At 41.7% G+C, this 24,264-nt stretch overlaps 1 protein-coding gene across 1 annotated transcript; it reads left to right on the top strand.

Annotated features, from left to right (window-relative positions):
* Positions 1-13,334: 13,334 nt before the first annotated feature.
* LOC133736765 (uncharacterized) lies at positions 13,335-23,282 on the top strand. The gene is made up of 2 exons (XM_062164361.1): positions 13,335-13,635; positions 22,820-23,282. Exons 1-2 carry the CDS (start codon positions 13,421-13,423, stop codon positions 23,022-23,024), a joined length of 420 nt encoding a protein of 139 aa, XP_062020345.1. The 5' UTR covers positions 13,335-13,420; the 3' UTR covers positions 23,025-23,282.
* Positions 23,283-24,264: the final 982 nt, after the last annotated feature.

Genomic DNA, 24,264 nt, shown 5'->3' with positions numbered 1-24,264 from the left:
CGGGGCTGGCCACTGATCTCGCTCATGCCATCACAACGGCAGCACCGCTAAGCCTCACAGCCAAACAAAGTTACCGCTCCGCCAATCAAGCTTGCTCTCTGTCTCACCAAACCGCCAGAGGGTTCGACGCACACCACCAAGGACAATACCAAAAAGCATAAGCCCTTCATCATCATCATGGCATCAGCGGCATCGCTTCAAGCGGTCAGACCACCGCAAACCACAATTGACCGCACAAACTCCCGCCTCCGGTCACCTATCACACCCAAGGTCCCGCTCCGCCAACCAAGGCTTCCACCACCGCTGGACAGAGCCTTCCCCGATGGTCACGCATCTCCGCTGACCAAAGTCACCACCGCTCGTTAGCAACCTCCGCCGACTGCTGCAGTTTCCCAAAGTCACCACCGCTCGTTAGCAGCCTCCGCCGACCGCTGCAGTTTCCCAAAGTCGAACTCTTCCGGCGCGACTCCGCTACCTCCGTCCACTACAGCCTCCGCCCACTGCTGCAATTTCCCAAACCTCCGCTCCGCTGGCCAACCTCCGCCACACTAGCATTGATCAGATCCTCCGCTGAGATTTGAACCTCCGCCGACCACCAACTCTTCACCCCTCCGCCGTCCAAGGCCTCCGCTAGCCGGTACGAGTCTCCGCCGGACTCTTCGATCTCCGCCGAACTCTTGAGTCTCCGCCGAACCCTTGAGCACCAGCAGCAAAACCTCCGCCCACCAAGACTACCGCCGGCGAACTTCTTCCGCTGATGGTTATTGGCCAGCCATACTGGGCAGGGCACCATTTCTGGGCAGCGTTTCTATCTTACCTGCGCACCCGGACATCTGGTTTACACACCCGCCGGTCTCACCCATCACTAAATCAACTCCAAGCACAAAAGAAAATCTGGAGATCACTAGGCACCTGCAATCGACCTTCTATGCTGGGCAATACCATCACAGCTGCTATGGACACCCCAAAACATGCTGCAGACACCCATCTCATCTGTTCAAAGCATCCGGCGAGCTGCTCCGAGCACTCGATACTACTTCCAGCAAGATAAGTTTTTCAACCTTCTTCGTGTAAAGTAGAAACATGCTTTATATGCCTCATATACTTGTTTAAACTGTGAAGCATGACCTCAGGGCATCTTGACTTGTTGTGTAGTGTCTATCCCGCCATGTATCAAGTGCATGATACACACGTCTTCTCACACGCACAATGCCTTACACATGCCTTTTGTTAACGCTACTCTTGAATATGCTTTTGCATGAGATTAGCTATTGCATGTATACATCATATGACTATCTCACATGTGATATGTCATATACAGTTGACACGCTCATGGCTCATGCATAGTTTCTGTGCTTCCGGTATCATCATCACACAAATGAATCATGAACATTCATTCAACCAACTTGAAATTCAAAACAGATTTATGTATGTGGTTAACTGACTACATGGCTTCCATACTTTGCTTAAATTTACGCGGTACTTATAAATCTCTTGATGTGTATGACCTAACTGGGTTAATAAAGCACATGATCTTCTTGTCATGACTTTATATTTCAACCGCATTCTTACCTTTGGTCAATGGTTTTCTCCCAAAAACCAACTTGCATAAGAAGTTAGTTCTTCATAACACTCTACATGTAAGCTCCGGTACACCTATATTATTATTCAAATCATTCACTGCTTCTCCAAGTTTCATTGCTAATTCAAAATTTAATTTTGAGGCACAAATAATCATCATATGGTGTACACTCTTTCTTTGTTGATCTATGTGTACATACAAAGAAGCCAATCTTTCTTGGTTAAATTAAACTATTTCAACCAAATACTAATCATTTATTTTGTTCGGCGGAAACATGAACATTCATTCAACCGGACAACCTTTCACGAGAGCAAGGCCAAAGCGGGCTATTTGTGGTCATCGATCGATTACATGGACCGTCATGCTCGACATAAGATAAGTCACTATATCTTATCTCTCACGCTCTCGCAATTAGAGCTATTGCCATGTCTATACATGTCTCCATGACCCTTAAGCATGCCTACGACATGTTCTTGGCCACTTTACTACTTGTACATGCTTGCTCTATGTGTTTGTCATTTTTTCATGCAGATACAAACTTTACGAGTCTACGGTCTACGACCAAACCGCCAAGCGGTAAGGCAACGCCTCATAATAGCACTGACTGCTACGCGGCATTGCAGCAAGGGACTAGTTAACACAGCCTACGGCACCCATTGATCCGGCAGTTAACCCCGACGCTTGGGTACCAAAGATTGGGATCGCTACCCAACACCCTCTGCTCCGTGCAGCTCCCCCTCAACAAACAAATTACCGACCATCCGGAGGTCCGTCATGGCTAGGGAGTCGGGGACTCTCTAGCGGGCCTAGCAGGGGCCCACCCATTAAGCTTCCGCTCATGCCTTCCCGGCAACCCATTGAGCTTCCGCTCATGCCTTCCCGGCAATCCTCGAGCTTTACGCTCATGTCTACTCGACACACCACACGTTAATGGAACATTGAATTCTTCTACCATTTGTCGCTTGCGACAAATTGAATTCTTTTCGCGTTCCATTAATACGAGCGACAACCAAACCAACACAACCGTTCACGTACTCATCATTTCCACGTTACAAACGCTTACCTTCGCACCGCCCATGCAACTTACATCTCTTTGTGCGCATCACACATTTATCATATGCAATCCATATGCTCACACGACCATATGCACTCTCGGGTTTGTACGTCATAATCGATCGTACTCGGCGCCATTCACGTATATACATCAACATGTATCACGCACCCCATACGCTTATATATGCCAACGCATATCCATACAACTCACATTTGTTGCCCAATGCAACGAGCATTCTACGTATGCCTGCTTTTTGTCTTTGTTGTGCAGGTTAGCGAGTCCCTTCTTGCTTGCGGAGCTCGGGGACTTGTAGGGGCCGTGCGCCCCTCGGATATTACTTATGCTTGTTGACTTCATGATTTGAACTCCCCAACCAAGAAGCTCCTCTTACTTGGGGACTTCGGGGACTTGTACATACCTCCAACAATATGGAGTATTTGCTACATCACCAAGCATAAGTAACACCCACTTTGGGACATCCACGAGACATGGCAAGGCCCAACCGAGACATGCATCGTGTAGCCCTATGTTCAGGCTACACCACGGTATCCGGAAGTCGCAAATCCGCCTCCGGGAAGCCACGTTCCCGCCCTTGCCAAGATGCCCTCACAACTAGGATTTCTAGACTAGAATTGTGTGGTTGCTTATCCCACATCGAAAAACATGTAAAGGAAGAGCATTCCCTCATCTATAAAAAGAATGCCTCCTCCCACAACTCAACACATTCATTCATCCCATTACATACTTTGTAATCTTGTTAGGCCGCAAGGCTCGACACACTAGTATAGCTTTCAAGTGGACGTAGTCTCCCTCTCATGCGGAGGCGAACCACTATACATCTTGTGTCACTCTCTCTCTCTCTCTCTCTCTAAAGCTAACTAGAGATCCCACGGATGACTAACGTTAACATTGGGTTTCTCTGAAAACTTCCTTCATAAAAGTCGTAGAGCGCGTCGATACGAGTTCTTGGACATGCGGCACGTGAAAATCAGAGTTCGTATAAGAAAGTTATGAGCGATTCATGTGGTCTCCACTTGGAGCATGCATGAACTGGCTGACCACACTCACAGCATATGCAATGTCAGGACGAGTGTGAGAGAGATAAATGAGTTTGCCAACTAGTCTTTGATATCTCTCTCGGTCAGTAGGCACTTAATCAGGATATTCTGCTAACTTGTGATTTTGCTCCATAGGTGTATCTGCAGGTTTGCAAGCCAGCATGCCTGTTTCAGTGAGTATGTCTAAGACATATTTTCATTGAGATAGAAAAATGCCTTCTTTTGATCTGGCCACCTCAATGCCTAGGAAGTACTTCAATCCACCAAGATCTTTCATCTGAAATTCAGATGATAGATAAGCTTCCAACTTCTTCACTTATTCCTGATCATCTCCAGTCACGATCATATCATCCACAGAGATAATCAAGGCAGTTATCTTATCCTTTCTACGCTTCAAGAACAGAGTGTGATCTGAGTTACTCTGCTTGTAGCCAAATGCCTTCATGGACTGTCTGAACCTTCCAAACCATGCTCTAGGAGATTGCTTGAGTCCGTATAGAGACTTGTTCAATCTGCAGACCATTCCTTCCTGTGAAGGTGCAATGAACCCTGGGGTTAGATCCATGTATACTTCCTCTTTTAGATCTCCATGCAAGAATGCATTCTTCACATCAAACTGCTTCAGGGGCCAATCCAAGTTAGCAGCTAGAGACAGTAGTACACGGATGGTACTAATCTTGGCTACTGGTGCAAATGTTTCTTGATAATCAATACCATATGTTTGTGTGTAGCCTTTAGCAACTAACCTTGCTTTATACCTATCCAGTGTCCCATCAGCAGCATATTTCAAGGTATAGATCCACCTGCACCCCACTGTTTTCTTTCCTTGCGGTTTTGGTACTAGCTCCCATGTATCATTCTTCTCCAAAGCTTCCATTTCAACCTTCATTGCCTCAGTCCATTTGGGATCTGCTAATGCTTCCTGCACTTTATTTGGAATGACAATAGTAGATAATTGAAACACAAATGATGCATATGACTCGGACAACCTATGGTTTGACACATAATTACGTATGGGATATTTGGCTTTGGCTTTAAGATTTGGCTCATACTGGGCTTTAGGCTTCCCTCTTGTTGTACGATCTGGCAATTGATACTTGGGGGGTACACTTGTTTCAGTGTTGGTTTCTGTTTCAGGGTTAGCCTCATTACCTATGATATCATTGGGCTCATGATCAAGGACATGCTCATCATTTAGAACAATATTTGACTCAAGTTCAGGATTGAGACTTACCTTAGGAGCATCCTCATGAGAAATAGGGATTGATGTGGTAGGAGTAGGGGGGTCTTCAGTTGAATCTGGTGCTTCTAGGTGATCCTCATTTCCTGTTGTTGGTTCTTCTGGATCCATTTGATTTCTTTCTTGTACAACAATTCTTTCTTCCACAACAACTTCTGGTACTTCCAATATTGAAGAAGATTGCTCTTCTCCAGCTTCAGATGTGCTCTCCCCCTGAAGAGAAGTCTTCGGGGCAAAGAAAAATTGTTGCTCACAGAATGTTACATCCATGGTAATATATATACAACTTCCGAGTAGAAGGATTGTAGCACTTATATCCTTTCTGGGTAGAACCATATCCCACAAAAATACATTTTTTAGCACAAGCATCCTACTTTGTTCTCTTATTACGAGGAATGTGTCTATAAGCCACACAACCAAAGATCTTGGGTGGGAGGGTATGAAGTGGTGGTAAGGTAAAGAACTGGCCAAGAGCTTCAAGTGGTGTTTTTGGACGTATGTATGCCTCCTCATTCGGTGCTTTAAGAGCTTGTGTAGGCAGGCAATTTAAGAGATAAACGGTGCTAAGGATCGCATCACCCCATAAATACTCACGAATGTGGGCTCCGACTAGCATGGAGCGGGTAACTTGGAGGATATGTTGGTTTTTTCATTCTGCCACACCATTTTGTTGAGGAGTTTGGGGACATGTGGTCTGGTGGATAATGTCGTGGTTGTTTAGGTAATGATGGAGGGCATGGTTCACATATTCACCACCATTATCTGTGCGGAAGACTTTGATGGGAGTCTGGAATTGGGTTTGGATCATAGTATGGAAGATTTGAAACACAGAAAAAACTTCACTTTTATGCTTCAATAAGTAAACCCAGCACATTCTTGTACAATCATCCACAAATAACAGAAAATACTACATACCAGAAGGAGTAGCTGGACATGGCCCCCATACATCTGAATGGATCAAATCAAATGGCATGACACTGCGAGAATTGCTGATGGGATATCTAGCACGATGGCTCTTTCCTTGGATGCATATCTCACATTGGAAATCAGACTCCTTGCATGTTTTGAACAAGCCAGGAAGCAAACATCTCAGGTAGCTAAATGATGGATGTCCCAATCTCTGGTGCCACAGCCATATGTTTTTCTCTCCTTTTTCGGTGAAGTATTCTTCTGAATACGGTGTACTTCACTTGCACGTACGGAGGTCACCAACATGTGTCATTTCCATGTAGTACAATCCCCCCTTCTCAATACCACGACCAATAATTTCTCCTGTGAGGATGTCCTGAAAGACACAACACCAAGGATAAAGGATTACACAACAATATAATTGTTTAGTAATTTGACGCACAGACAACAAGTTATTGGACAAAGAGGGGACAACTAAAACTGTATCTAAAGTTATAGATGGTGTCAAAGATACAAAACCAGCACCAGTGATAGGATATGCGTCACCATTGGCATTAGTGACAGCTGACATACGGGCATGGGATAGTTATTGGATGACACTAGGATCATGAGACATATGATCAGTTGCACCTGAGTCAATTATCCACATATCTTTCCATTTAAAGTTTGAATTTCGCAAAGAGTTTCCGTGTGTACCTGAGTTAGCCTGAAAGGCTGAAGCGAAGGCAGAATCATGACAGAAGTACTGATTCACCTCATTCGTCTTTGAAGACATCTTAGAGAGAGACATCTTGTCGGCACCAAGTATATTCCCTTAAGAATTTTGATTGAGCCGACCTTTCGGGTTTTCAACTCAATCACCTCTTTTTTTTTTCTTTTTTTTTTAACACACTATTCAGACTGGGTTAACGGCCCAACTGACTGGAAACGGATCTAAATTAGGTCGAGTGAAGCAAAACGGGTCTAGTGCCTCAATCTTGGTCGTCGAAGCAGAGGAGTGCAGCGACGAGCGAGTCCGGAGACGGTTCTTGAGCGATGTTCTGGCCTTCTTGGTCGCCGGTGTTTGGCTCGTCGGCGTCGATGATGGCTGTGTCTGGGTCCGATCTCTATCGGAGTCGAGACAATAGGTTGGTCTGGGACTTGTTCGGCAATTCTGATCGTCGGAGGTCTGGGTACCGACAGCGATTGCTCTTGAGTCGTCGGAATCTCGTTCGTCGTTCTTCGACGAGTCTGGGTAGGAAATGCACTGGAGATCGTCGGGTCTGGATCAAAAAAGCCTGCTAGTCGGAGTGTGAGGAGCAGGTGCAGGTCGAGTCGCCGAAATCTACTGCTGCAGGTGGGTTGGATCTGGACGGTGAGTCGCGGTGAGTCTGAACTGGTTGAGAAATCTCACACGGTCTGGGGTTAGCGCCGAAGTCTGGTTTGGTCGGACTTCTTCGACGTCAGTCTTGGCGTCAGCAATTGCATTCGGGTCTGGGACCGATCCAATCTCTGTTGGAACTTGGGTCGTCGGCGGTCACTTCAACCTTTGAAGCTAACGTTGTCGGTGAGTCTGGTATTTGCTCTTCTGAGGATTTGGTATGGGTAAGGTACTGGGTATAGTATGGGGTATTGGTATTTCGGAAGTATGTATTGGGTAATAGTATTGTATTGGTATTGGTTCTGGTATGGGCGTATGGTCTTGGTCAAATGAACAACAAGGTTGTTCTTGCTGGTATTGGTATTTTAGCAGCGGAATTGGTAGGAATAAACTCTAGGTCTCAAGAGCGCATTGCTATGATACCATGTTAAATAGCAATATGGGAATAATGTGATATCTCTATTCATCTCTCAAGGAGATTTATATAGTGTTACATCCATGTACACAAAGGAAAGTAATCAATCCTAATCTAAGTCAACTATAACACTAATGCTAATTGATACGCAAAATAAATCTAATTGATACACAAGATAAATCATAATAAAGTTAATTGATACAGCTCATATCAACAATAGCCACACCCAAACTTAATTTACTGTTTTACGAAATAGTTTCTAAAAAAATTCTTCCGTAAAATATTATTAGGCAGCTTAATATTTTTCTTCTCTGAATGTTGTATAATCGATAAGGGAAAAAAATACAAACAGTACCCAACTTATGGGCCACTCCGAATTTATATACCCAAGTTTCCAAAACTATCACAATGGTACCCCAAATACCTAGCCCGACCCAATATACGTACCTGCCGTCCATGATGGCGTTAATCCGTATGCCACGTGGTGTATTTGGGTGGGTATTTCTGTCATTTACTACCGGAGCCCTATTCTTCGGTGGGATAAAGACTGACGCCCTCTCACTTTACTCTCTCTACAGCTGCACTCTCTCTCACAGACCCCCTGTAAATCAAAAGTGAAAACTCAGAGAATCTAGGTGAATATCAGAGATTCCAAGTGAAAACAGATCTGAGTCAAGGGATTTGATTCCGAAATCACAGTTTCGTTGACTATGGCCAACTATTGGCGATATTTTAGGCTGGATGGTGATCCACAAGTATACGGAGGTAAGGAAATATTCCCTTCGATGGGTTTGTCTGTCTTTTAGTGTTTGCGGTCCACAAAAGCATTGTTTGTTTATGGAAGTCAAAGTTTTTGTCTCGGGTTATCTATTTTAGGGTTTATATTTGTCTTCACATGCTTTCTTTAATAAAGGGTTAGGCTTTGAAGTGGTTGGGATCCAATTAAATTTGGGATTAATGGAATCGGGTTCTGGGTTGGTGATGTTATTTAATTTGTTTCCAATCTGAAACTGAGTTCATTATGTGGGTAGGGATAATGTTTTAAAACAGAAGGAATGATTTGAAAACAGAAACCTAGTTAATGCTTCGGTGGTTTGGTTGATAATAATGTTGGATAAGACAAACTTGTGTAGGTGAGAACAGAAATTGTTTTTATTTGCTGAGATTGAGAATGTAAAATGTTGGTTGAATGTGTTTGCTGTGTGTGTAGTCAGTGACATTTATTCTTGTTGCAACGTAGGTACCGGCTTATTCACTGTGTGCATACATCATGGAGGCCGATTTTATTCAAGGAATGGAGTTAATAAGGTTTATAAAGGAGGGGAAATTGTGTACGTTGATGGGGTAGATAAGGACAAATTATCGGTGACCGGCTTCAATTACTGGGCACATGACCTGGGATACTTAGGAGGACCAATTGGTTACTGGTTTAGGATACCAGGAAGCGAAAGTGGGACTGGTTATTTACCAATAGTGACTGATGCAGACTGTTTGGACATGGTGCAGTTCATACCTAAGGTGGGGAGGTTAATTCATGTGTACATTGTGTGCTTAGCTGGAAGAAGATATTTGCAAGATTATGAGTTGGATCTATACGATGATGAAGTGGATCATATATCCTACTTCGGTCATGCCATTGATGACGTGTGGTTGGAAGATGATGCACCAGAAAATGTGGAAGATGAGGCCCAGGAGGCCCAAGAGCTTGGTGAAGATGGGGAACAGGAGGTGCAAGAGGGTTCTGAAAAGGTGGAAGAAGAGGTTCATATGGATTCTGAAGATGAGTATATGCCAGAAGAGGTGATAAGTGTACCACAAACCGGGCCAGTTAGAAATGGGCCTGATGAAACTGCTAGGCCTAATGGACTTCCCCCACAGGAAAGACAAAGAAGAGGCCCACATGGTGGTCATGCTTCGACTTCAAGGAAGATGAAAGATAAAGGGAAGGAGAAAGTTGTTGAGGAAGAGGTGGAAGGTCCAAAGAAGAGGCATGGCAGACCAAAGAGGGACTTGAAGAGAAGGTATTCTACTAGGAGCAGTGGTGAAGGGTGTTCACAACCAGTGAGTTATTATGACAGTGATAGCAGTGACGATTCTGACGATCCTAATTTTGAGGGCATCGTAGATAGTGATTTTGAGTTAAATGATGCAGATGATGAGGTTGAATTTCATACTCATGTTGATGGGGATCCTAGCAATGTCGAGGAATGGGAAGATATGGGATTCAATGGAACAATCTCTGAGGATGATGGGACTGCCTCTGATGGCTTTCCTAGTCTGCATGGTTCCTCAGATGAAAGTGGGGAGGATGTTGGAATGTTTCCGGTCAAGGGTAAGAAGAGGTTTTCAGAATGGAAGGCGTTCAATCAGTACACTGACATGAAGAATCCTAGATTTGAGTTAGGTATGATCTTTCCCAACTCAGTGGTGTTCAAGAAAGCCATGAGGAAGCATGCTGTTCTTACAAAGAAGGAATTGAGGTTTCAGAAGAATAAAAGGCAGAAGGTAAAGGTGGTGTGCATTACAAGTCCAGGGTGTCCATTCACGGTTTATGCATCTACTCCAGATAAAGATAACCCAACCATTCAGATCAAGACCTTCAAACGAGAACACAAGTGCTCGAGTGTGGAGGGAAGGGTGTACCACTGTCATGCTCCGTTTATTGCTGATGAGTATGCAAATTTTTTCATGAATGATCCCAATTGGACAAGGGAAGGGGTCCAGAATGCAGTGGGAAAAGACTTTGGCATGGATATAGGATATTAGATGGCCTATAGAGCTAAGAGGAGGGCTGTCAAGTTAGCTCAAGGTAGTCATGAGGATCAATATAATCTCCTTGAGAGCTATGCAAATGAGTTAAAGAAGAAGAACCCAGGTACCTCTGTATGGATTCAAACAGAGCTAGATGGAGATATAACAAGGTTTAAGAGGATTTATATATGCTTGGAGCCTTTGAAGATTGGTTGGAGGGCAGGGTGTAGGCCAATCATTGGGTTGGATGGCTGCCACCTTAAGGGTGTTCACAAAGGCCAATTATTGACAGCCACTGGCATTGATGGGAATAATGGAATATATCCTATTGCATGGGCAATAGTGGAGAAAGAATGCAGAGATAGCTGGACCTGGTTTTTGGAGTTACTGAGAGTGGACCTTCAAATCTACCACAGTGTGCATTATGCTTTCATGTCTGATAAACAGAAAGGTCTAGAGCAAGCTATCAAGGACTTATTCCCATTCTCAGAACACAGACACTGTGTTAGACACCTCCACAACAATTTCAAAGGTGATGGCTTTACTGGTTTAGAGCTGAAACAGAAATTATGGGCTGTTGCAAGAGCCACCACAATGAGGCAGTTTCAGCATGCAATGGAGGAGTTAAAGAAATCATCTGTTGGGGCATGGGGATGGTGCATGGATAGACCAGAAAAACATTGGTCTAAGTCACACTTTAAGGAGCACTTCAAGTGTGACTTACTTCTAAATAACCATAGTGAGTCATTTAATAAGAGTCTATTGGAAGCTAGGAAAAAGCCTATTCTTGGGTGTTTGGAGGATATCAGGACAAGTGCAATGGTGAGGGTATGTAACAGGAGAAACTCAGGGCACAGATGGAAGTGTAAGGTTGGGCCTAGAGTTGAGAAGCTATTAAAAAAGAATGCTGAGTGGAGCCATGAATATAGGGCTCTTCAATCAAGTGAGATGAGGTTTGAAATTCATGGAAGAGGTGTTGGTTGTGCATCTGGTGTCATTGCTCAACACTCAGTGCAATTGGACACCAAAAGCTGTACCTGCAGAAGATGGGATGTCAGTGGACTCCCTTGTGGTCATGCTATTGCAGCCATTTATTCAAAGGGCAGATCACCAGATGACTTTGTAGATGAGCATTACATAATGGACAAATACCTAAAGGCATATGAGCCAGTGATCAACCCCATTGCTGGTGTCAATGAATGGGAGATCATCCATAGGCCTATTGCTGCACCCTTGTATAGGGCACAACCAGGAAGACCCAAGATGAAAAGAAACAAAGAGCCAGGTATACATGGAAGGACTAATGAGTGCTTCATAGTATTTTTTTTATTTATTATTTCTGACATCTTCATTGCATTTACTTTAACCCCAACCCTTAATTAAATGTGTGTAGGAGAAGAACCACCAGCTGCTGGTTCTGAGAAGCTCCCAAGGAGTTTTTATTCTCAGGTCAAGTGTGGGAGATGCCATAAAAAGGGCCACAATGTCAGGACCTGCCTGAGAAGAAATCAGGTATAACATATGGACTTTGTACATTCAGTTAAGAAACCATCTAACTGCGGTTATGGACTAAAATGACTGATAATGTTGATATTGACCTCAGGAGAATGGTGAAAATGAGCTGCCTCCAGAAGATGGTGCAAATGTCCTGCCTCCAGTTCATGGTGAAAATGTGTTCCCTCCAGAAGATGCTGCAAGTGTGCAGCAGCAGCCTCAAATTGGGGAAGTTCAAGTTCCAGAAAATGTAGAGGTGCCCCAGGTCATTCATCAGCAACCACAAGTCATTTCTGAGAATTTTAGTCACAATGTGACAATTGATGTGGAACTCGTCACTGGAATGCAATCACAAACTTCAACAAATTCTGTATTGCAACCACAGGTAACTTTTTATGACATTTGTTGCATACGTGAATGGTAAGAACAATTAGTTTCAACTAGCTTAATGAATGGGAATATAACTGTTTTGGAAATGCTGTTTTCATTCTAATCCACAGCCACAAGGTGCCTCCACGTTAGTATTCTCAGGAAAGAGATTCAAGTCACCAGCAAGAAGGATCAAACCAGGAAAGAAGCATGCAGACGGTTCTCGTTCTGCCACAAGCTCTGGGACTGATTCAACAAAGCCCACATGGAAGTACTGAGTTGAGGCTTTTCATCTATAGCCTATAGCCTGCATTAGAATGTGTTTTTGTTGTGTCCAACACTTCTTTAGGCTGAATAGCCTACTGTTATTTTGGCATTTTCTTTTCATTTTGAGAAAAAATGCCTTAGTTATTGCTTCTTCTGAGCATTTTGATGTAACAGTATGGATGTTGGTTTGGGAAAATGTTTCAGACTTAATGCAGGTTTATTTATTTAGCATGTTGTTGAATGAGTTTTGGGATTCAATGATTTCTGGTAAAAATTGTCAAAATTGCTAGGTTTATTTATTTAGCATGTTGTTGAATGAGTTTTGGGATTCAATGATTTCTGGTAAAAATTGTCAAAATTGCCAGGTTTATTTATTTAGCATGTTGTTGAATGAGTTTTGGGATTCAATGATTTCTGGTAAAAATTGCCAAAATTGCCTACTGTTGTACAGTTGATTTGGTTTGCTAGAAAAAACAGAACTTTGAAGGATTTACATTTTTGGCGGGAAATGGCTATGTAACTAAGCTGTTAGTTAGAGTTGGCACCAAATACCACATTGGTCGGATTTACCCCTAAAAATACACCACGTGGCATACGGTTTAACGCCGTCATGGACGGCAGGTACGTAAATTGGGTCGGGCTGAGTATATGGGGTACCATTGTGATAGTTTCGGAAACGTGGGTATATAAATTCGGAGTGACTCATAGTTTGGGTACTGTTTGTATTTTTTTCCCTATCGATAAATAAAGATGTGGTATATATGGATGAAAGTGCACCGAAGAAAACTACAAAATTGTGGAGTCGTGGACACCAGGAAGTGGTTTGAAAAGAAGAACAGATAAAGATACGGAACCAGATGGTAGTGCCGCACTGCCACGACTCACTTCGAGAGAGAAACAGATAAGGATTTGTAAGATCAGATGGCATCACTGTGCGTTAATAATAGCTTTATATTAAACACCCAAACTCTACACAAACGCTCCTTTCTGCCTGCAACAACCAACAAAAGAAGAAGATCAGTGACCATAGCAGCAGAGTCATCTTCTTCAATGGCTACTGAAAAATTGGGTATCAAGATTGAAAAGAATCCTCCCGAGTCCACGCTCACCCAGCTCGGCGTCAGGAATTGGCCTAAGTATCTTTCTATCTCTCAATTCTTTTTTTCTTTTTTTTGTTCTTTCTTTTATCCAGTAATATATATGCGCGCGTTTTGTAGTGTATATCGCTCTCGGATGAGATATGAGTCAAGATCACTACATCGTTCGTCTCTGTTCCTCGATCTGTTGCATTTCTTTTTCTTTCTACAAATTTCTGTAAAGGAGAAAATAGAAAATTTTGATCCTACTTGCTGGCCGGCTTTTAGTAACGTTAATTGCATAGATTTTAAAACGTATTGATCGACAAATAGGGGATGCATTCTCATTACTAATACCACATAAATAGATCAGTCTTTAGGGGACTTGCGATATATGGATGAATTCCAAATCTATTGTTCATTCAATAGAATTAATGTTGGAATGTATATTGTAATTGCAACTTCTCTTTCTAATCCTACTAAATGAAACTTTACATGCATAGGCAGAACAAACCAGTTGAGCTCTATGAGTTTGTGTTTGCATAATTGCCTTTGTTTCTTAAGTTGGTGCATGAAATTTATTTGATAGCAGTTAGTTATTATTAGTATTGTTCATGTCTTTTATGCCCATGGTACTTAAGTAAGTATGGTATTTAACTGTAGGCATTGCATTCTTTTTCTTAGAACATTTTTAGCGGACTCTCTATCTGGCCTCTTTAGCAATTTTGGAGAGTTCGTTTAACTTTTTATCAATTTTTCAACTGCACCAAACTCCTAAGTGGTTTTCCATTTTAAGTTTTAGTTATGTCGCTCCTAAATATAAAGAATTAGACGAGACTCTCTACTACTTTTGTTAATTTAAAACATTCATTTTAAGTTATTATATGTAATTTATAAATATATTTAAACTATTTTTCTTCATTTAATAAATGATATAAATATAAAACTTGTTTATTTATTATTATTTATATTATTATTATTATTATTATTATTATTGGAAACAAGAGGTGTTAATCCATTGAAAAAGTAGAGAAAGGCATACTTTATACAATAACCCACCCACATAATCAAGTTATTGCCCAGAGACCTAGAGAACTAGAACCCTAAGTAAGGATGCCTTGGATAGCCATACAAAACCATAGAACCTAGAAACCTTGACACTACCGGGAAAAGAACCGAACTATGCCAAATTTTAATCCCAATCTATTCTTACTCCTGTAGGACCTCTTTATGCAGAAGGGGCCTCCCCAGAGGTCTCAACAGACTTATCAGAAACCACACCAGGTCCCTCTACCTAAACCTCAGCTTCTTCTTCCTGCTTTTCTCAGGAAGCTTCAAACTCTTTGCAAATGAGCAATCATGAGAAAGTTGATCCTTAGATTTGTTATTACTCTCATGCGGTCTCCAAGCTTACGTTTCTTAGCATGGGAGACAATAATGCCACCAGATTGTGAAGCCAACATCAAAGAAGGATTGAAGTCACTCTGAAATGTTTAAAAGGAGCAACCTGCTTAGTCCTCTTAGCATAGGTGATTAGTTCCGAACCTATATTCCGCTTATGCCCCGCAATGGAAGCACTGTTGTGTTGCATTTCACCCAATTCTCTGCCAACAAAGTTACCAGCATTGGAGTTAGCTAGCTTTGCAGACCTCGAGCCGCAACTAGACTGGAACCGGGTCGCGTTCATGGCCAGGGCTTGAGCCGTGGTACCAGGAAGCGTGAAGAAAGAAGGCGTCTAGAAAGGATTCACCGTCGCCTCTGGGAAGATCAGCTTGGTCCATGCCACCGGATTTCCTCCATCACCACCACCACCAAAGAGTAGCAACGTCCCAATCAGGCCAGAATTGGGCAGCCCAGTCACCACACCACTTGAATCAACCATCTTTTGGAACGGTGTCCCACTGCAACCCTTCTCAAAGTGCGCAAGCAAACCACAGCTCTGACAAAAACCCACAAAAAGCTCGTATTTGAAGCAGAGCGTTCCTCCACACCCGGCTTGAACTCAAAGTTCATCTCTGGGAAAGGATGTCTCAGTGAAGACGAAATCAAATGACTGAGCCTCACTCGCTCCTTGGTGCCTCGCCAGATCCCAACCTTGTCCAGAAACAGAACCTCCCCAAGCGTACCCCTTACCATGAGTGCCTCCTCGTTTGTCATGAGAGCCAGAGGAAGGCCTAGCACCTCTACCTAGACCGAGATGGAGAGGATCGAAACCTTCCCAGGTTCCGACAAACAGTTGAACACTGCAAGAGCAAACAACGATTTGCCGTAAAATCAAGGCCCGTCATTGACACATGATCTCTCTCACTCTCCACCATGAATTTGAGGACGAAATGATCCCCTTGATCTCTAACAGACATCCTGTTTTTCAGATTCCACACCGAAGACAGCGTCCCCATGAGAGCTTTGACGTCCACTTTACCTTTGGCAGAGAGAAGACGTCCAATTACATAGTGGTGATTGGAGAGAGCGGCGCCGTGATTGAAAGTTACCTTCCCCTTCTTGGAGTTGGCAAAGACAGCCGTAAGCTTGCCAGAGACCTCGTCTACCATGACGAAAGCTAAACGATAGGGATTCAGAAAAAAAAATAAAAAAAATTAAACACTAGGTTGAAACCCTAGAGAACTTTCCAATAGAGGTTACTATAAAGTGTCAGTATAAAACTAGTAGTTAAAATAGAGTAAACTGATACAGACGTATTCTAAAGTGGCCAGCCAAAATGAGTTTTTAGTTACTTTGGCTAAAATCTTTGGCTATATATATTGACTAAAAGATAACTACCATTGCTAAAAATGCTTACATGAGTTGGAGAAATAATTATTTTGTTTCTTTTTCTTTTTCTTTTTTGGATAAGTCTTTGATAATTTTAGGTCCCTTACGAAAATGTTTAATGAGATCATTTATGAAGAACTATTTTGTGAAACAACAAACCTTGTGATCCCAACGGCACTTCGGCGTCGAACACTCGAACCTGGTGCTTTTCCTAGAGCCACTTGTCGTTCAGCCTTTTGGTTATGTTTTTGACGATAGTAGTAGGTGAAAAATTAGAGAGCAAAACATCCTCAAGGACGCCATGATAGGACTCGCCCGAAATTTCACCTTGAAATCCGAGATGATCCTGTGGGCCCACCTTAAGAGAAATTCTACTGAAAATTTGGCATAATCACTTCAAAAAATGGACTACCAAAAACCTGTGGAAACCGAAATTCACACTTCTAAGTTAGTAACTAACGTCAACACCGAGAGCCTGCATGCTCCCAACATACACAACGACGTCCAAACAATTCAGTAATAATCCAACACTTCCACAATATATAGTCCACTAACTATTCGAGACTAAACATCTCCACAAATACAATCTCTCAAAGTTAAAACAAATATCCCAATAGGTAATCAGAGAAATCTAAATGATGTAAACCCAATTATATTACAAGTAGGTTAAACAGAGCAGAAGTATGTTATGCCTAGCTCCTACAATGCGAATCAACTGATCTGCAAACTGGGCATTTAAAACCGAAAGGCTTGGATAATAACCTCTCAGCTAATCAAGGTACTCCCAATACTAACGTACCACCACGCCAACAAGTCAGAGTAGATACTGGACTTGAGTGATCCGACCACTAAGGTAGCGATCACATCACCACAAAGGTGGAACACAGGGCAAAGGCAAGCATACTAGTATAATATAATTCGATAACCATATTATAACTAATGTATGGTGGTATTAAAGAAAAAATCCATGAAATTATCCGAAACATACTTCCCCAAAATCTCGCATAATAAATCAATGAAACCATAATCATAATTGTCAACATTTCCACAACATAAGAACAATTCTGTATTCTCACAAAATCAAGTAAGGCAATTATCTGAAAACATGCTCAAATTCTTATTCCAAAATATTCATCATAAATCAATTTATAGTTGCGGAAAGGGAAAATCGTCCAAACAGTGTCTGAACTTTTCCAGACTATTAATTTTCATACCTATATTTTGAAAAATATCAAAATGGTACCTGAACATTTAAGCCTGACCCAATTTTCATACCTAGCTAGGAACAGTAAAAACGTTAACCCCGTTAAATTTTCAGGGATATTTTCGTCTGTTCAGTATTCATCTTCTCCAAACTTCTCCGACGTCTCTCCTATCTTTCTCCAACTTCATGCTTTGTTCTCTCTTCTGGTTTCCTTCTCTGCACCACCCTCGCATTCGAAAATCGATGCGGCCGAAAACATCACTCGTCTCCATCCTGTCCTTCTCCTCCACCGAAACCATCACCAACACCTCTCTATTTTAATCAAGTTAATTGTCATCCCTTCGTCTTAATCAAGTCTGGGTTTTGATTATTGTTACTTTGGATTACTGGGTTTGCAATTGGGTCCTTCATTTATAGGGACCCAAATTTTTGTTTTTTCGGTTACAGTGATTCTTGATTCTTAATATTCTGAAATTGGGTCCGAGAGATATCTTCACTTGTTCGGTGTGCAAGCGAGTCAACTCAACTTAGTTCATAAGTTTACAGAGATCTTCACTCAGTCGAAAATGGGTTCTTCTTCAGTTGTGGAATTGCTGCCTAAAGGTTCTAGTGGCTGTCATCTAGTTCAAGGTGTTTTTTTGGTTTGTGAAGCAGAGAGTTGAGTTTGAGGTAGATGAGCTGAGGCTTCATAGGGAGTGGGCCAAGTTCCTCATCTGAGAGAAGAGAGGGTAAGTGGAGTAACTTTTGGGGCATTTTGTTGGTTTGATTTGATTTTGTTGTGGGTGAATTGATTTTTAGGGATGTGAATTTGGTTTAAAGGTTGAAACTTTCAGGTGGGTTTTGGGGTAAGGATGAAGATAATGAGGGAATTGATTATTGTTGGGAGGTGATTATTTATGGGTTTGTGGAGCAGGTTAGTATTCCACCTAGAGTTAAGGTTTCTGAGGTTGAGAAAGGAGTAGAAGATGGGTCCTTTGGGACGAAACCACATATCGTCCATAACCTTCAAGAATCTCAAACTGCATAAACCCTAGGCCTCTTAAAATTGCGACGAAACCCATTTTCTTTTTCAGGTGTTTTCACTTACATCATCTACACCCTCAAGCTCGAAATCCACCTCACGCACCGCTTGCGATGACGTCGACGACCCCTTCTCCACCTCCCGCCGCTCAAGATTCAAATCCCTCCTCTGCCATCCTCTGTTCTTCCCTCTTCTAAATCACCAAAACCTGAAGCCGTTTCTGGAATCGAAAGAACGAATTCTCCTTTAGGTCCTTTCTCTTCCGACCTGTCTGAATCTCCGGCTAAGAAATCCCCATTTGGGACCGTCAGGTTTGGCATTAAAAAACAGAAATCTTAATTGCGTCTTCATGTTTGGAATCTGGTTGATTCTTGAAAAACTTTTCATGTAAACATCCTCTGGGAGTTCTTGGTGTTCTTAGTGACTAATAACATATTCATTATTGGGTTTAGTTTATTGAAAAAGAGATGATTAACTACCAACAGTCGTTGACCGCCCAGTGGCTAAGATATTGAAAAGTGAATTAGAGTGCCCGAGTTCGAATCATGGCAAGCTCTTTTTTTTTTTTCTTTTTATATTTGTCTGGTTTGGAGAAGATGAATACTGAACAGACGAAAATACCCCTGAAAATTTAACGGGGTTAACGTTTTTATTGTTCCTAGATATAAAAATTAGGTCGGGCTTAAATGTTCAGGTACCATTTTGATATTTTTCAAAATATAGGTATGAAAATTAATAGTTTGGAAAAGTTCAGACACTGTTTGGACGATTTTCCCTTGCGGAAAATATAAACTCAGCAATATGCAAAATCCAAAAGAGTTTCAACCAATATTCGTTATTTAAAAATGCCAATGAAAAACATAATACGAATATTTGAGGAAAAAAGAATTGCATGCATTTAATTTAAACAAAAGTCCACTCACATACGGCAAAGTCAGCCGTGCGTAGGAATCCTCGTTGAGCGATGGCTATACACGTCGTCTTGAACATAACGACAACTCATAAATGGCAATTCGAAAGATCGAAAACTAATTTCGAATTCTAGAATAGAACCCGGAAACCCCTCTTTAAGAAACTCGTCAGAGATCCGAATTCACATCGGAATCGGCTCAAACTTCAAATGTTTCACCAATTCAATAATTCTAGTAACTTAAGAAAAAATGATGAAGATCCGACGGTCAGATTTTCACGAATCGAAACCTGAAAATCAGAAGCTACATAATTTCTGATTGATTACCAAACGTCCACCAATGTCAACAAAAGTCATATGGACTTGTTCATAATATTGAGCTTTTCCTAATGGAGCAAACTAGAAGAACGTAAATGGCGGGCGACCCAAACACTGAATTGGGTCGCAACACCTATGCCAAAATGTTCACTACAAAAGCCCAATATCTCTTTCAACTATGTTGATGCCCATAAACAAACAAGGAAGCCTGAATTTACCTCAATATTAGATTCCCGAAACTTAAATTCGCCGATCTTCTTTCTTTAATCGATTCAGCGACGATGGCTTAGTAGGTCCAAAACTCGATGGGGAGGCTTCAAAACCTGGGTGGTGGTTTGAGGTGGCCGAAAAAAAGAGCTCTGATTAGGTCGTGTCACGCGAATTGTCTGAGCCTTCACGGTGTCGAAACTCGAACTGTGATGGGATTCTGGAGTAAAGGAGGCTTTAGATCGAAAGAGAAAGAGGTGGCGGTCAATTTTCGGCCAATGGCGATAGCTAGATAAGGGAGGAAAAGCAGGGTCAAGATACCGATCATCGTGTGGGTCGGGTCAAACTCGAGTCGTGTACAGAGAATCTCAAATTAGGTTTCTGTACCAAAATTGGGAAGTTACCATGGTAACTTGCTGTTTAGACTAGGATTTCTTGGAAAAAATAACTTCGGTTTTTGGATAGTAACTTTTTGATACGAACTCTGATTTTAGCGTGCCCCCGTGTCCATAAACTTGATTTAACGTGTTTTACAAATTTTTGTGAAGTAAAATTTCTCAAAAAGTGAGCCGAAGAAAAAGTCAACATTTGGAACCCCTAAATATTATAAACAAAAGTAAAAAGTAAATATTTTTATCGTTTACCGTCCAAATGATCAATAAATAGGTAAATTTAGGTGCGGGGCTCGAGTACCGAGATTCAGTGGGATTGCTAATTGTTTGGTGTGGCGAAGAATCTTCTGGCAGCAATCATTAGTGAGCATGGCATGGTTAGGTTGGATATCACTTGATCTGGTGGTGAAGCCCACGATTTTGGGCTTGGGGATGAGCCATGCTAGGTCTAGAACTAGGCTTGTGGGTTGTGGCCGGGGCTTTAGGAGGCTATTTCTTGGGACTACTGGGATTGGGACCGCAGTGGCGGTTGTGTTTTCACTGCCTTAGCTCACCTTTTAATGCCATTGCTGAAGATCAATCTAGAGTTGGACATCCTAGATCAGAGTTTTCGAGGAGGAGTCTATAACATTTTCAACTATAGATCATGATATACGTGTGACATATGTCCTTTAAATGTAAATGTTTTTCTCGTATCACAATTGCATGCTTAGGCGGGTTGGTGAGCAGTTGAGTTTCCTTTGAAGGCGATATGTTTCTCTAGTAGGTTTAGTAAGTGATTACTTTAGGTACACTCTGGGAGCGGGGTACGTTAGAGAGGAAAGATCTCGCATTAGAATAGTGACAAAAGACAATATAACTTATAAGTAGGTGGCTCACACCCAATTGTACCGATGCTTTAGCGTTAAAACTCAAGATTTAACGGGTGGTTAAGTTGGGACAAAATAGATACAATGGTGGATCGCAGGCTACACTTGTTGCTGTATAACATGTGTCATAATGGGTCTTTTTCTAATCACGTTTCCAATTGTCATGGACGTTATTTAGGTTCCTTAAATAAGCTATCAGAAATATTTCTATTGGATTGTTACTTAATTAACCAAGTCTCCGATGTGGGGCTTATGTTCTAATATTTTCGATGTGGAAACTGGATTTGTTAATTGATTGCACATGTAGACCTAGAGATAGATTGCACGTGAGGGGCATGTTGGAGAGAGAGTATCTCATATTAGAAAAGTGACAAAAATAATACAATTTATAAGTGAATGGTCATACTGATGTCTTTTGTATTAAAATCCAACACCTAACGGGTAATTAAGTTAGTACAATTGTAGGTCATGGGCCACACTCGTTGTTTAATATGGCATACTTATTGAGTGTCAATACTCTTGTGATGAGTGATCTTTGTATTATTCTGACCTTTGATTGTATCATTACTACACAATGAACTTTCTTGAAAACTAAAAAAAAATTGAGATAAGTACGTAACTCATGTTTCAGAACAGTTTTGGTGGTGATTTTTGGCCCTAATGCACCAACCACCAACCCAATCTTCTCCGGGCCGATACAGACGATTTCAGTGGCGGTTTGGTTGTCGATTGTAGCTTCTCAAACCGGCAGTGTAACCGAGTAACAGATATAGACTTCTCTTTCTCTACCTCAGTCTCTTTATTTCTCTTCATTCTCCCCTGTAATTTGTGCAAGTCCGAGGAGAGATTTGGAATGATGGTGGTGGCATGGCCCTGGTGGGTTTGGTGGTTGTACGTTAGGTGGCTCGATTTAGTGTCATGGGATTGTGGGTTGCAAACCTTTGCTATTGTTCAGTTTCAATAGGGTAAGCAAGGCCTATGTTCGGTCAGTGGGGTAGTCAGTTTGGGGCAAGGGTCGCCATTTGGTCGGTGGGGTGGTGGTCTGCTAAGTGTGCTTGTTCGTCGGCCATTTTGATACTCAGAGTTCCAATAGGGTTGTTGCCTCGTTGGTTTACTGGTGGAGTTGTTGATTGACTAATTGGACCGCTGGTTGCTCGTGTAGTTGCCGGTGCGGTCCTTTATGAGGAAAGGCGAGGAGGCTCGTGCCTCGTGGTGAGGTGATATACCCTTTGTTTTTTTTATTTTATGTTATCTGGGTCTATATGGATCTTATTCTTTCAAAAGATGTAACTTGTAAGTTCTACAAAATGTAGGCTTAGAATTGTATCAAGTGGTTTTCATTTTCTTTAGTCTATTTTTTAGAATGCACCACTAAATACATTTTGCATGTATTTGAACTGTAAAACAAAAAGCTTAAGCTTATGGTCCTGCATGTTCACATGAACGGGCTGAAGTTACTCTAATATTTGATTTGACATTTACATATTCTCTGATTTGAAATTTACATATTTTCAATTCTACATAGTGATGATATTGGGGTTAAGTTGACAGGTGGAGTTGCCCTCCAAGCAAGTTTCCATGGACGTACAGTGACAAAGAGACTTGCTATCTGTTGGAAGGAAAGGTGAAGGTTACTCCTGCTGGATCAAAAGAGTCGGTTGAGATTGGTGGTGGTGACTTGGTGGAATTTCCTAAAGGAATGAGCTGCACGTGGGATGTGTCAGTGGGGGTAGACAAGCACTATAACTTCGGCTAGATCGAGTGAGGTTAGATGGACCTATAAAAACCCACCATGACATTAGCTGTGTATTTCACTCCAACATAGCTATAGATAATACTTAGTAATGTTTGTAACGTTTGTTATCTATCGAAAAATGTTTGTAATGTTTGTTGATGAATCTGTTTTTTCTTTTGTTCAACTCTGGAACTCAACCGGAAGGCTCGATCGATTCCAAGTTTGAGTATATAATATTTTTATTTATATAAGAAACTTGCCTAGACCCCAAGCTACAGATACCACTTGGCGGTGCTTGTTTATGAATATAGCTGGGGGAAGTGTGTGTGCACAGATGATTTATTACCTTATCATTGCAAATATTTCTCTTTTTCTTTTTTAAACATAGGAGGAGATGAAATTTCTGAATTAGGCTAAATTCTAACTCAACTCACTCGTCTCATTTGAACTAATCCCAAAAGCTTAAAAACAATTATTGATTGTCTCACGGCAATAAAATTGACATTTATTGAGTAGTGCTCACCTAGTGACTATTTTGAGATTCAATCATAAACCTCTTAAATTTTTTTAAATCATAAAATCTTCATTTTTCACTGATTGTTGACCCTTAATAAAAATTTTATTAGGGGGCAATAACAGGTTTTATTGGGGGTTAATAAACTTTTGTTGGGTTCAATAAACCTCCTAAAACTTTTACGAGATCTTCGATGACCTCCGATGATCGGAAAGCTCGGACGAGATCTCCGGTGAGGATCTGGCGACCCTCAGCATTCCGACCAAGTCCAGCAACCCTCGGCATTCTGGCAACCGGAAACCCAACATGATTGAATAAAAAAATTTATTGCCCTCAATAAAACGTTTATTGCCCCCTAACAAAACCTTCTATTGGCCCCCAATAAAACCTCTGGCGAGGGTCCGGCAAAATCCAGCGATGTTCTAGTGAGATTCCAACGACATCCATCAGGATTTCGGCAAAGTCTGGCGAGATTCTGGCAAAGTCCGGCGACCGATACCGGATTCTGATGACCAAATGTCTGCGACCGGCAAAGTCTGACTTTTTTCTCTTCAACTCTCTCTCGATCTCTCTCTCTCTCTCTCTCTATATGTAATAAAGGGAGAGAGGGCAAAATAGTCCCAAAAAATAATTAAAAAAAAACTTAATTGAGTATTAGGACAAAAAATATGTAATTTGTTGGATAAGTGGGCAATTTTATAGGATGTTGGGGTAAATGGAATTAAAGTAGTTAAAATTTGGATAAAT

Source organism: Rosa rugosa, chromosome 3, assembly GCF_958449725.1.
Source record: "Rosa rugosa chromosome 3, drRosRugo1.1, whole genome shotgun sequence".
Taxonomy (NCBI): domain Eukaryota; kingdom Viridiplantae; phylum Streptophyta; class Magnoliopsida; order Rosales; family Rosaceae; genus Rosa; species Rosa rugosa.
Note: the sequence above shows the minus strand (reverse complement) of the source record. Positions and strands in the feature narration are given on the sequence as shown.